At 53.5% G+C, this 12,356-nt stretch overlaps 3 protein-coding genes across 3 annotated transcripts; all 3 read right to left on the reverse strand.

Moving 5' to 3' along the window:
• Positions 1 to 192: 192 nt before the first annotated feature.
• SMAC4_02255 (uncharacterized protein) lies at positions 193 to 3,044 on the reverse strand. The gene is made up of 2 exons (XM_003350494.2): positions 741 to 3,044; positions 193 to 656 (listed from the first exon to the last, which is right to left on the reverse strand). The coding sequence occupies exons 1-2, from the start codon at positions 2,686 to 2,688 to the stop codon at positions 502 to 504; spliced, it is 2,103 nt and encodes a 700-aa protein (XP_003350542.1). The 5' UTR covers positions 2,689 to 3,044; the 3' UTR covers positions 193 to 501.
• An 828-nt stretch (positions 3,045 to 3,872) lies between these two features.
• SMAC4_02254 (uncharacterized protein) lies at positions 3,873 to 8,146 on the reverse strand. The gene is made up of 3 exons (XM_003350493.2): positions 6,423 to 8,146; positions 5,182 to 6,343; positions 3,873 to 5,122 (listed from the first exon to the last, which is right to left on the reverse strand). The coding sequence occupies exons 1-3, from the start codon at positions 7,399 to 7,401 to the stop codon at positions 4,876 to 4,878; spliced, it is 2,388 nt and encodes a 795-aa protein (XP_003350541.1). The 5' UTR covers positions 7,402 to 8,146; the 3' UTR covers positions 3,873 to 4,875.
• A 1,483-nt stretch (positions 8,147 to 9,629) lies between these two features.
• SMAC4_02253 (uncharacterized protein) lies at positions 9,630 to 12,142 on the reverse strand. The gene is made up of 3 exons (XM_003350492.3): positions 11,727 to 12,142; positions 10,955 to 11,639; positions 9,630 to 10,861 (listed from the first exon to the last, which is right to left on the reverse strand). Exons 1-3 carry the CDS (start codon positions 11,727 to 11,729, stop codon positions 10,419 to 10,421), a joined length of 1,131 nt encoding a protein of 376 aa, XP_003350540.3. The 5' UTR covers positions 11,730 to 12,142; the 3' UTR covers positions 9,630 to 10,418.
• Between the last annotated feature and the right edge of the window lie 214 nt (positions 12,143 to 12,356).

Below are 12,356 nucleotides of genomic sequence, written 5' to 3' on the forward strand. Positions count from 1 at the left end.
CTGGAGTTGGATTTACTTGGATTTAGATTTATCAGATTTGATTTATTCCCGACCCTGGACTGACGGTCGAAAAATACTGTCCCTTCCTGCGGTGCATTCAACATGGGTTGGGGACAGTATTTTTTGACCATCACTGTACCTAATCACCGTATGTACACAAAACTTGCAAAAAAAAAAACAAAAAAAAAAGAAAGCCTAAATAGCCCAGTAAGGTAGTTGTGGCCAGGCCACCAGGCTGTCTGTCCTAACTAGTGACGTAGTACAAAGTTTTGTTTTTCGCTGTATAATAAGCCGCTCCTATCACTTTTAAAGAAGCCGCAGCTGCTAGCCACATACAACACTCTTCACCCTACCCTATCCTTACCAACCAACCAACCAGCCGACTGACCGACCCGTACACACACACCCATTCTTAGGAATGGAGAAGAAAAAAATTTGAGTTACAAGACATGAATGAATTGAAGAACTGAGCGACAAGCGAGAAACAGAAAACATAACTACTTAGTTTTCAGCCTCCGTATCCGTGTTAGTGTCACTCGTGTCATCGTCCTCGTCATCATCCGTCCCACTTTCCTCGTCCGAATCATCTTCGTCCTTGATAACCCTCTGCTTTGTCGGCGCACCCTTGGCGGCATTCATGATGCCGGCGATGGAATCTGTAGTAGGTTGGTTTGTGGTCAGCTTTCTGTCGAGTCTTGACAAATTTGGATGATGGGAGTGGGGTGGAAAAAAAAACTCACCCTCCTCAGGCTCACTAATCTCCTCCTCAACCTTCATATCCGCCGCCCGGCTCGCGTCCTCCACCACGAGCGTCACCTCCATCTTGGTATCAAACCCAACATAGCTGTCGCACACGATATGCATAACGAACGTGTAGTGACCGGCCTGTGGCGGCGCCTGGAACTGCGCCTTAAGGGTCTGCATGGCGAACGTGGGCGTCTTGCCGTCGGCCTCGTAAATGGGCCTGTCGAAGCTGACGAAAGTGAACGGCGGGACGGCCACGCGCCCTTGCTTGGAATCCGTGAGGAACACGTGCCACCTAGGGCTGTGATCGCGGGCAAAGTAAGGGGAAGAAGCAAGCGGCGGGTAAATGTCCTCACTTTCGGTCGTCTCCTCGTAGATGGGCTTGCCCTTCTCGTCCTTGCCGACGAGCTTCTTGGTCTTCTTGCGGCCGAGGATGGCGTCGAGATCGTCTTCGGCGGGGTCAATGTCATCGAGATCAATAGGCTTGACGTCGGGAACCTTCTCGCTACCGGGAGGGACGAAGCGGCCCTTGACAACGAGCGTGACGAGGGAAGAGGGGATGATGAACTTCTCGCCGGTGACCTTGAAGAAAGCCTTGGCCACGCGGAGGTAGGGGAGCTGCTTGGCATATGCGATGGATTCCTTATACTGAGCATCGGTCAAGAGGCCCTTTCCAACAACGAGGCTGCGGCGCTTAGCGTCGGGCTGGTCCATGAAGGCCTGGACAGTGGTGTGAACACGAGAGTCACCCTCAACAGCTTCAACAATGGTCGAATTGAAGTGGGGGAGCTGGTACAGAGGAGAAGCCTTGGGCGGGATGGCCTGGATAAGGCGCTGGCTGGCGAAGTACGAGGCGAGAAGGGGAGCGGTGTTCATGTAGGCGAGGGCGATAGCGTTGAAGGACTTGTTCAGAGCATGGGCAATGGGCGCGACCTGGAACTTGGCCTTCTCGAGAGTAGCATCGCCGAGCTCAATGCGCCCGAGGTAAGCCCAGAGAAGGGCGAGAGCCTTTCTCCGGGGGCCACTCTCAACGTCCTCAAGCTTCTTCTTCTCCTTGGGTGGAAGTTCGTCGGAAGCCATAACCTTGGACTCGATCTTAGAGAGGCCGGCGTCTGCCTTGTCACCCTTGAACAGGTCTTCGAATTCCTGGCCGCTGCTGAGAGCCGCAATCACGCCACCCTCGTCAATGTTGTCCTGGTACTCCTTAAACAGACGGTTGGCGCTCTCCATGAGAACGCCCTCCTTGGAGCGTCGCAATGTGCCGTACCACCAAGAACCGACCAGATAAGGGAGGAGGACACCAAACAGGGCGAAGTAGATCAGGACAATGTACTTGCCATTGCCATCGGAGACAATGGCCTTGGGAAGCGCGATGTTGATGCTGAAACCTTGCTTGCCATCGGGGTTGCCGAACTGGATGAAGTTGTTGCGCACATCTTCATCCGTCAGCGCCTGGTATGCCTTGGAGATCTCGACGTAGCGGCGGTTCAGGTCGTCAATGGTCTCGTTCTTGGCGACGTCGGGGCGGGCCTTGTCGGGGTGGAACTTGAGGGAAAGCATCTTGTACGTCTTCTTGATCTGCTTCTCGGTGGCGCTCTCGGAGATGCCGAGGATATCATACGGGTTCCAGAGGTTTTGTACGGGGGCGTCGGTGATCTTGATGAGGTAGAGCATGTAGCCCATGACGGCCCATCCGGCGATGACGAGGGCAATCAGCCATGGCTTGCTACCGTCCTTGCGCTTCTCCGACTTGCGTAGCGTGTCGACCACCGACGACTGGTCGTGCTTGTAGTCTGTGTGAATGCGCTTAAGGGCAGCGGCTGGGTCGTTTCGCGACGATTTTATTAGCGAGTACGTGATGGGCACGGTGACGATGGACGTGAGGGTGAACACGAAGAAGGGCCAGAGGTGACCCTCCTCGTCGTAGGCGTAATCAGTACTCATCGTGAGTACCTATTTTGGCGAGAGGCTGCTGCTCTCTGTTGTGGTGTTGGTGGTGGTGAACGGTTAGGCTGGGATTCCCGTCGAAAAGATGTCGAGGACAAGTTGCAGCTAGGAAGAGGCCGAGCAAGGCGCTTTTGTTGGAGCTGCCGCGGGGATCCTCTTGTCTAGGCCAGCGTAGTAGTGGACCGTGGAAGAAAGGAGTGGAAGTTGTTCCCAGTTCAGTTTGCTGCTGAAGATGGTTGGGAACAAAGGTGGTGCGACTATCTGTGTCCAAGCAATTGAGGTGTGGTGGCTTCCACAGGGTTCGTTGATTTGGACAGATGGATACTTGTTCGGATTGGTGATGGGGAGATGTTGTCAAGTTGTCTTTCTGCGGATGGCGAATTGGCACCTGCTGCGGATCGGGGACTCTGGCACCGAATGTGAATCGTGGCCTCCAAATTTCAAGCAGGGGGCCCAAGCTCCCCGCTAGCCGCTACGTACCTCCCTCCGTACCTGCCCCTTCGGCTCGACTGCCACGGTTCCTTGTCCTCCATTCTGACCCCAGAACGGACACGCGAGATCTTGTTAGTGGCTTTGTGAACCAATCGCGGCATTGAACTCGCCTCATCTTGTGTTGATCTCATGTCGCCTTTGATCTGAACAGATCTCTTGTTTGTTTCCCTATTTTTCTCCCTTGCTGAATCTCGCCTCTAGGTTTGATCAGAGGCTTTTCAAGAAAATGGTCACTTGTCATCCGCATCCATTAAGGGGGGTTAAGAGAGGGACCTTGGTGGCTCTGGAGGGGTTGGAGAGATGCACAGTTAAGAAGAATGGCAACTAGACTTAAGGTACCTACACCAAAGGTATTTCAAGCAAAGCAATAAGTGATGTGTAGGGGGGTAACCTGTGTTCAAAGCTTATTCAAAAGCTTAATAATAGTCTTGTTTAGACCTAGACCCCTGATTTGGGATTCAGAAGCCGTTATCATAACAAACTTCGATATTAGACAGGTGTCACAGTGTGAGCCATGAATTATCTCGGCCTGGTACCAGAAACGTTCGGGTCCATCCTTCCGAATGACAGGCATTGCTGAGGTGAAACAATGTTGGTATCGTAGGACTTGAGCTGCAGAAGTCCAGTGATGATTGTTCGCCAAATGACTTGTGTAGCATGATGATCTTGGATACCTGGAAGTCTGAAGCCGTGATTTCAATTATCATGCCGAAATTTATTTTAAGAAAGTTAGGATATGGGTGGATATCTTGGAATCGCAAACCGAATAGCGATAGTACAAGATAACTTCGTATGCCATATGTCTTCACTGCCATTCAAAAGGTAGATCTATCCTAAATATACCAGGCTCCCCCGCTTCATCCTCCAACAGACCCGATAAATTAAAACCCAACAATGAAGCTGTACGTTAGACTTCTATCTGGACTTCCAAGTTGTATGTAGCGCTGATCATAGGTCTATGTGCAATCAGTTGTACCATGTGTAACCCCGCTATATCATCAACTGAAAACCTAAACACATACAACGCCGCTCCCTTCTATCCTTTTATTTCACCTCAGAAAGCCGGGTGTTGGTCAGCAAGCGGGTATGCGCATAGTGTGACAATAGACAGCCCCACAACAGTCATGAGCAAGATGGTCAAGACGATAACAAGACAGTGACGGATGATGAAGGGGAAGCGTGGCGCAACTTTTCGGGGGAAGTGTATGTGAGGTTATGAACCGATGAAAAAAGTCTATGCCCTGCCCAATATGTAAAAAACAACATCCGAGTCTTTTTTTTATGCTCCTTCGCTTCTTACACACACATTGGCATCTCCCGAAATCCTGCCTAAGCCACGGGTTACCATACTCCAGACTTGTCCAGTCACTTCTTGACCGAGACGTCCAAAGTACGCTAGGCGCGTCTGACGGCAGCCACGAGCTTTCTGAATAGCCCTAGGCATATGTACCAAACAACGAGCAAAACCAAGAGATGGGGAGGCAAAAGTACAACGGCAGCGACCAGCCAGATACCCCATGATCTAAGCCATGCCACTCGGCTGTCCATCTCGTTGCCTGCTTTTCCTTTTCCCCAAGCTCTGTGGGTCCGGTTTTGCTCGTCTTCATGCTCGGCAGCGTCTTCTTCGGAAAGATACCCATGATCATCATCACCGGAGTGATCCTCGTACTCATTACCATCTTCTTGGGGTTGTCATTGGTAGTGGAAGCCGCCGCCGGGGAAACCTCCTCTGCCGCGGGAGCGACCGCCTCCAGGGAAGCCGCCGCCGCCACCGCCGAAGCCGCCGAAGCCACCACCACCAAATCCATGGCCGCCCTGACCGCCCATCATCTGGATAATGATCTCGGGGTCAATACCGCCCATGCCACCGCCCATGCCACCACTGAACATATCAGATGGGTCCACTAGGTCGTCACCACTATCGTATCTAGCGCGCTTCCTGTTCGGGGCGTTAGCAAAATCATCACACATTAGCCCCATAAGGTGAGGAAAACTTACTGAGGGTCACTAAGCGTCTCATAAGCTTCGCTGATATCCTTGAATCTGGCTTCGGCAGAGGCATCACCGGGGTTCTTGTCGGGATGGTGAACGATGGCGAGCTTACGATACGCCTTCTTGATCTGGGTATCATCGGCGTTCTTGTCGATCCCAAGAATCTTGTAGTAGTCTTTCCTCAGCGACTTCTTGAGCTCAAGCTCGGCCCGCTTGACTTCCTGAGCAATGGTCCTATCCTCAGGCTCGAGCTCCTGAAGTGCCTTCCACTCCTTAACACAGTCCTCCCACCTCTCGGCCAAGCCAAGCGCGTTAGCCTTGGTCTTGCGGGCCTTGAGGTAAGAGGGGTCGAGGCTGATGGCTCTTTCGCAGTCGGCGATGGCCTCATCGAACTGCTTCAGCTTGGTGTAGCACAAAGCGCGGTTCTGAAGAATTTTGGAGTTGGTGCCCTTGTTTGCCGGGTCAATCTCCAACGCCGCAGTGTACTTTTCCAGGGCGTTTTGCCAACGGCCAGCCTTGTACTCGTCGTTACCCTCTCCCTTCATGCGGTCCAACCTCTGAACGGTACGCAACCACTTGATGGCATCCTTGAAGTCGGGATCGCAGCTGAGCGCCTTACGGAAGTGCTGAATCGCCTTGTCGTTCTCACCAGAAGCATAAAGCGCACGGCCACGAATCACGAGGGCCTCGGGGTCCTGGCTGTTGTTCCTGAGAAGGGACATGGCAATGTTCTGAGCCTCGCCAAGAGAGTTGACATCACCCAACCTAAGAAGGGCCTCGCCACGCATCAGAACCCACTTTCTGGGCCTGGTAGCACCGATACCCAGGAGCCTTTCGGCCCTGTCGAGGGGGTGCAGAACCATGGAAGCGGCGGTGCCCTCCTGGAGAGCCTTCTGGGCAGCCTCAATGTAGTGCAACATCTCCTTAGCGGGAGCCATGTCCTTTGCCGAAGGAGGCGGTTGGATGCGGCCGAAAGTGGCGATGGCCTCCTCGGGCCTGCCGAGACTGGTGTAGATACGGGCCAGGCGCAACAGGATCTTGGGGTTATTCGGTTCAAGCTCCGCTGCCCGAGAGCAGTCCTCAAGAGCATCCTTGTACTTGCCGGCGGACATGTAGGCTGCCGCACGGTTTCCTAGATATGTCGCGGATTCGGGCTGCAAGACGATGGCTGTAGATTTAGGCCCAAAGTTAGTTTCTGCCTCTAACATATATTTTTTTCTCTTCTTCGGACCTGGCCTCCTTCTCACCCTTGGTATAGAACGCAATCGCCTGAGTATAATCCTTCGCCTTGAAGAACTTGTTGCCCTCATTCTTGAAGCCCTCTGCCTGCTCGGCAGGGTTCTGCACGGGGGTAGTGGGCTGCGAGCGATGGGGAGGAGGGGTAGGAACTTCGCCGTCATTGTTGTTCTGAGCAGCATCGGCGCCGTTGGACACAGGGACGGTAAAGGTGTTTCCGTGAGCGGGCGGTGTGGGCTTGCGCTGTGCTTGCTGGTCCTGGGGTTGCTGCTTGTGCGGCGGGGGCGGGGGCGAGGCTGCGGAAGCCGCACCGTTCTCCTTGTTGTCGAACTCCATTGAATCTCGAACACTGAATCCGGAGAGATCTGAAAATCGTTTACGCTGCTCGGGGGGCAGGTTCAACGGGTGAATGTCTGTGTCGACCTTTTTCCGACGGAAGGAAGTTGACCTGGAACGGCTGTCAGACGCAGCGGCGGAATCGACTGGATGGCGGCCAAAACTGTTGCGGGAACTGGTCGAGGAGCGCGGGTGATGCGACGACGACGAGGACGAGTGTTTTGTGGGATCGCGCGCACTCGCAGATCTGGAAGTTGAGCCCGACGGTGGTGTTGCGGGAAGAATGTGGTGCGGAGGTGGTGTCGGGGGAGATGGGTCCCGACGTGGTTGACTATCCGATCTGTGAGTTTTTTTGGCGGCCGGCGTGCGGGTGCCCGAGGGGGACGAAAACACGGGTTTGGTGGGGGACAGTCGGTGTTGCTGCGTGTGATGCGGGTGCTGCGTCTGCGCGGGCGGCTTTGGAGACTTTGGAGGCGGCGGCGGCGGCGATTGCGAGTGCGAATGCCGTGAGTGCGCTGAGTGCGAGTAGGGACTTCCTGGACCTGGAGAAGCGCCAGAAGGCTGCGTCGACTCGTAACGTCCGGCGCGCGTCTCTGCGTCCACTCTGTCCGTGGAGATGGAGCTTTTGGGCGATTTCTTGCTGAAAAACCTCATTGGAACTGCCAGACTGCTCTGTGCCCAATTTCGGACCGCAAACCGTTGCAAAAGGGCGTTTTCTGACACCGGGATGCCAATGGTTTGTTAAGGTCGCTGGCGGGTGTTATGGCAACGCGGATGGCAATGCGGGCTGGGACCGCCAAAATGTTTAGTTTCCCAGTGTGCGTGCCGAGCGAGCGGTGACTTCCAACCAGAGCCGGATCTTGTATCGCGGCATCCGCATCCAGGCGAAAATTGGTGGGGGCTTCCTGCGCTGGTACCCTGCGACTATCTGTTCCAAGTACTTGTGCGTACCCGAGTCAGAAGTGGGAACTCTGACCTTGATATTCACGGTCTTCCCGTTTACTAGTAGGGGGTGACTGTGAACTGCTGTGGGGAGATCACAGGCACTTTAAAACTTCAGCGCCTATACCAAACCCTTGAAGTTCGATCGTCTACAGGAGATCCCGAGTATAAGGAACAACCTAGGCCACGTCCGTCAAATTAGGTCAGGGTGATGGAAACCGTGTGCGGGAAGCAAGCAAATAATAGCTATCAGCTCGTTTGCCCGGGATCCTGGCCGTGAACCTCCCTCTGGTGTCTTTTTATGTGCGGCGAAGAGGCAGGGTAGCGTTCGTTATGTCGAATTGGAACGGAGAAGCTTGCAGAAATCCGCGGTTTCGAGGAGGTTGGGATGGAGATGAAAGCGGGACGACATGGGACGATGGATGCAAATGACACAAAGCACACTGGATGAACAGCTTCAACAAGAGAAGACAGGCGTCAGTTTCGACTCAAGAGAGGGAAAAGAGAAGCCAACGAAAGGCAGCAACTGAGGCTAGCCACGGTCGATCCATCCCATCACATCCGACGCTATATGTAAAAGAATGGATGGATAAACCGTCTTGGTGCATTGGAAGGGTTTAGGACGATTTGCTCGGCTTCCGCAGACAAATCATTGCGATTCGCAGGAATATCAGTTGGCTGGGGGTTCCGCTTACACCTTTCACCCTCATATGGACCAAGCACTTCAGTTCGACCAAAGAGAGAAAAGCGACAGTCATTCGTTACGAGACATTCGGACTCCAGGGCGAAAACGAAAGAAACAAATATTTATTTTATCAAGGTAGCAATGGTCGGTACCTAGTCATAGGTACATGCGACCCAAGCAATACCAACCTTTGCTGGGAAAAGTTGGGGACGAGATTGGAGTGTTGTTGGGCCTCCAACGTCCACTTGGCTTCCTTCATCCGGGGATCACATTCAACACGAGTTTCTTCAAAAGATGCTCTTTGACACTTGACCAGGAAGGACGTGAACACCCGCCATCAACGATCAACTGTAGGTATCAAAGCTCGATACCTGACAGCTGAGTCTTCAGACACCGAACAAATCGGTTCACCATGTCAGCACATCAACCACGAGAACAGCCATGCCATGCCAGAAATCTATGGCATATCCATCATCTCCCGCGCCCCGCATCACGGCCCGGTTGGAGACTGAACCAGTACTACATAAAAAGAGGGCCGTGACGGATGACTTGAGTCCTGACAGCGGCATCGTTGTTGCCCAACCATTCAATAGCTTTGACGCCGTTGGTTTGCTGCATCGAGCCGGCCTCTTTGTCTTGATTGGGGGCTTTCCACTCGGGGGACCTATGTCAACATTGTCTCTCCGGCCGGCCCCCTAATTTTTATTTATTTCTCAAAAACCTTCAACCACCCATCCCACCGTGCCAAGCAGGATGACAGACAACGTGACTCTGGAGATATATGGTCCAGCCACCATTCCCGCAGTCTGGTCTTATCATAACGAGATGTGGTCAAATCAAAATCCAGAGGATTTGATGGGAATTACAACCTGCAAGCAGCAAGGGAAGAAGGCATTGGAGCTCGAGTTGCGGACATTCAACTTCAAATCATTGACCGGTGGTAAAAACGGGAACGGATAACACAGCCCACCCACCACGGGTGCATCCGTTGTCATATCATGCAGTGGCTTTGCCCGCTCGCTCACCCGTTGTGCAAACCTTGTCCACACCACATTGTCCACAATAAGTAAGTATAATCTCTAACAAAGCTGAATGGTCGACAATGAAAAGGGCTGAGAAGGGCTGAGCTACCTAACTTACCCGACCACATGGAGTGGCTACATACCACACTACTACAGACAGCTTGGGGCAGTTGCCCCCTAGTCTAGCTCGCCCTGTCAGCTACCTGTAGTCTAGGAGTCTAGTCACTATCATCCTTCGTTTAAAGAATTCCAAATTCCAAGAGTGAGACCCTATGTGTTAAACAGGTTTCACAGGTCAGACGAAAAGAAGTTCTTCTCGAAGCTTCTATGGGCCGTTTCGTTGTCCTACACTACAAAAAATGACAAGCTACTAATGTAGTGTAGGGTTACAAGGCTGATAAGCGAATGCTTGCTTGCTTGCTTAAGAGCTTGCTCACGCCTCATCAAGTTGGTCTCGTACAATGTCCCATTGCCTCAATTGATTAACTTTCCCGTCATTCACATTCTTTTTAAAATGACCCAACCAAGAAACCTACCAACTTCTTCTGTGCCAAGCACAACCTTTGTCTTTGGACTCTCCCACGTTGCTCACACACTAACACCCAGCACATCGGCAGACCATCCCGAAGACAGAGCGGCATCAAGATCAAGTTCTGCAGCCGAGGTCAACCACGGGCGTATGTATGTACGGTTGCAACGCAAGCCCTTTCTTTCCCCATTTTAACATCCAAGTTCCAAGTGATGTCCATTACATACCCGACTCGACAACGCCGATGCAACCTGCCTGCCTGTCCTAATTCTAAACTTACTATCAAACCCAGTATTACAAAGCCCGTAACAATCAGCCCATCGTCGTCATCGTCATCATAATCACCCATCACCCATCACCAGGCGTAATTACAGCTTCCTGGTTCGGTTCGGTTCGGTTTCCCTTTTGATATCCCGCTCCCCTAAGCTTCCATCCATCATTCCCATTATATCACGGTGATCTTGACACCATGCTCTCTCTCCTGACCGAAATTTCAACCACGTCCTGAATCTTCGGACCCTTGCTCACCACCATTCCCTGTCCCCTGAATCAACTTGACAAACTCTTGGTATCTGAACACCTCCCCACGCTTCGCTCCTGATCCTCCTACCCCTCCCAGCCCAGTCGTCCTTTGGCTGTTCTGAGCAAACGCCCTGCGGCCCGTGAAGCCGGCCATGACCTTGTCAACTTCAAGCGACGTAAGCGGCTTCTCGCCTGGTTCGGGCGCTGTGTTAAGCAGGGCGTCTCGCAGCTCGGCCACGTCAATCTGGCCGCTGTCGTCGTCATCGAAGGCCGAGAAGGCCGAGAGAAGTTCGCCGCTGGGGGAGAGGCTGGAGAGGGCAGTTGCGATGGAGTTGAGGAAGACAGCCATGGTCATGGACTGGGGCCCGTTGGGAGGGAAGAATTGGGAGACGTCGGAGGCATTGTTGGGTAGACCTAGATACCAAAAGAGAGCCGGTGTTAGTTGAGACATCAAACACAAGGTAGGGAGTAGATAGACATATGAGATAGTCAAGGAACCTTACGTACCCAGTTGGTTCAGCATGTCAATGACATCCTCCCTGACCACCACACCGTCGCTGTCACGGTCGAGGATCTGGAACCCCTCCCGCAGGGTGCGCACCTGCGAGGGCTGCAGCTGGGACATGGCATTGCCTCCGGTTCCCATGCTTATGGTAGAGGCCGAGGTAGTCGTTCGTGGTATCGAGGGCGAAGGCAAGGGGGAAATGCGGTGCTGGGGAGGCCGCGGCGGCGGCGCGTCGCCATTAAGAAACATTGGGTTAGGCGGAGGCGGGTTGACTACGGCCGGTGCCGATGCCGAAGCTCTAGGTGTCCAGCTGGCCTGGGACTGGGTCTGGGTCTGGCTGCTGGTCGGTGTAGCTGTAGAGCTAGGCCCAGCTCCAAGTAGTCCTCCAAGTCCAGCTCCGGAGGGCGTGGTCGGCGGGCCGCTGTTGTTGGCAATGTTATTGGCGAACCGGGACGTCAACTCGCTTACATTGGACCCTCCTCCTTGCTGTTGCTTGACAGGCGGTGTCGCCAATGGAGATGTCGGTGCTGGTCGGAGTGGGGACGGGGACACTGCCCCTGGGGACACAGGTCTGCGTTGGAATGGGGAATTCCTGGTGGCAGTTGGGGCACCAAGGGAGCCCGATCCCATTGGGGAGGCGTACGATCCCAGTGGGGATGGTTTGTACGGCCCTGCTGTTGGCGTCGCCTGTTACCATGACACGCGAGACGGGACGGGGTTAGCGATTGGACTTCGATACTCGTGCATTGGACTCATTGACGGGGCATCACGCACCATGGTTCTGCCTGGTTCCCACTTGTATAAAGTGACGTAGGTCGTAATTGACAGCAGCCGGGAGTCGGGATTGTCTTGCTGGGCTGGCGGATGATGGCCGAACGAATGCGCCCCGTACTGTACGATCCCCCGGATTTCTTGTCGGCGATCGCTGAACTTGTCAAAAGGGCCCTGAGTGTGCCAGATAGATGAATGTTTACTTCCGTCCAGCTGTACGATTACTGGGAGAGCTTCTGACGTCGGTTACCAAGTGAGGCAATGGGGTGGTTTGCGATTCCAATTACTGTTCGGTTTACTACCGGCGACGACGGGATGGTAGAAGAGTGGAGTTGAAAGTAAACAAAAGCGACCAGACAACGGTTCGAGTTCAAGGGAAAGCTGAGCGGCAAGCACTTGGATCTTAAAATGGCTGGTGCGTCCCGTGCTACAGCGCGGTTGTTCAAGCGCATCGAGGTTCCAGTTCAGCAGCTGAGCCTTGGCGGGGCCTTGAACTCAATTGCTGATTGGCTCTTGCGTGTATTTAAGCCTACAGTTTTATTTTATGCGGTAGAAAACAGCAAGTGAACAGAGGATGGGAGCAGTGAACAGCAACTGCAACAGGGGCCAGGCCATTAAACCCCTCCTCCACCA

The sequence above is a fragment of the Sordaria macrospora genome, chromosome 4 (genome assembly GCF_033870435.1).
Source record: "Sordaria macrospora chromosome 4, complete sequence".
NCBI lineage: Eukaryota > Fungi > Ascomycota > Sordariomycetes > Sordariales > Sordariaceae > Sordaria > Sordaria macrospora.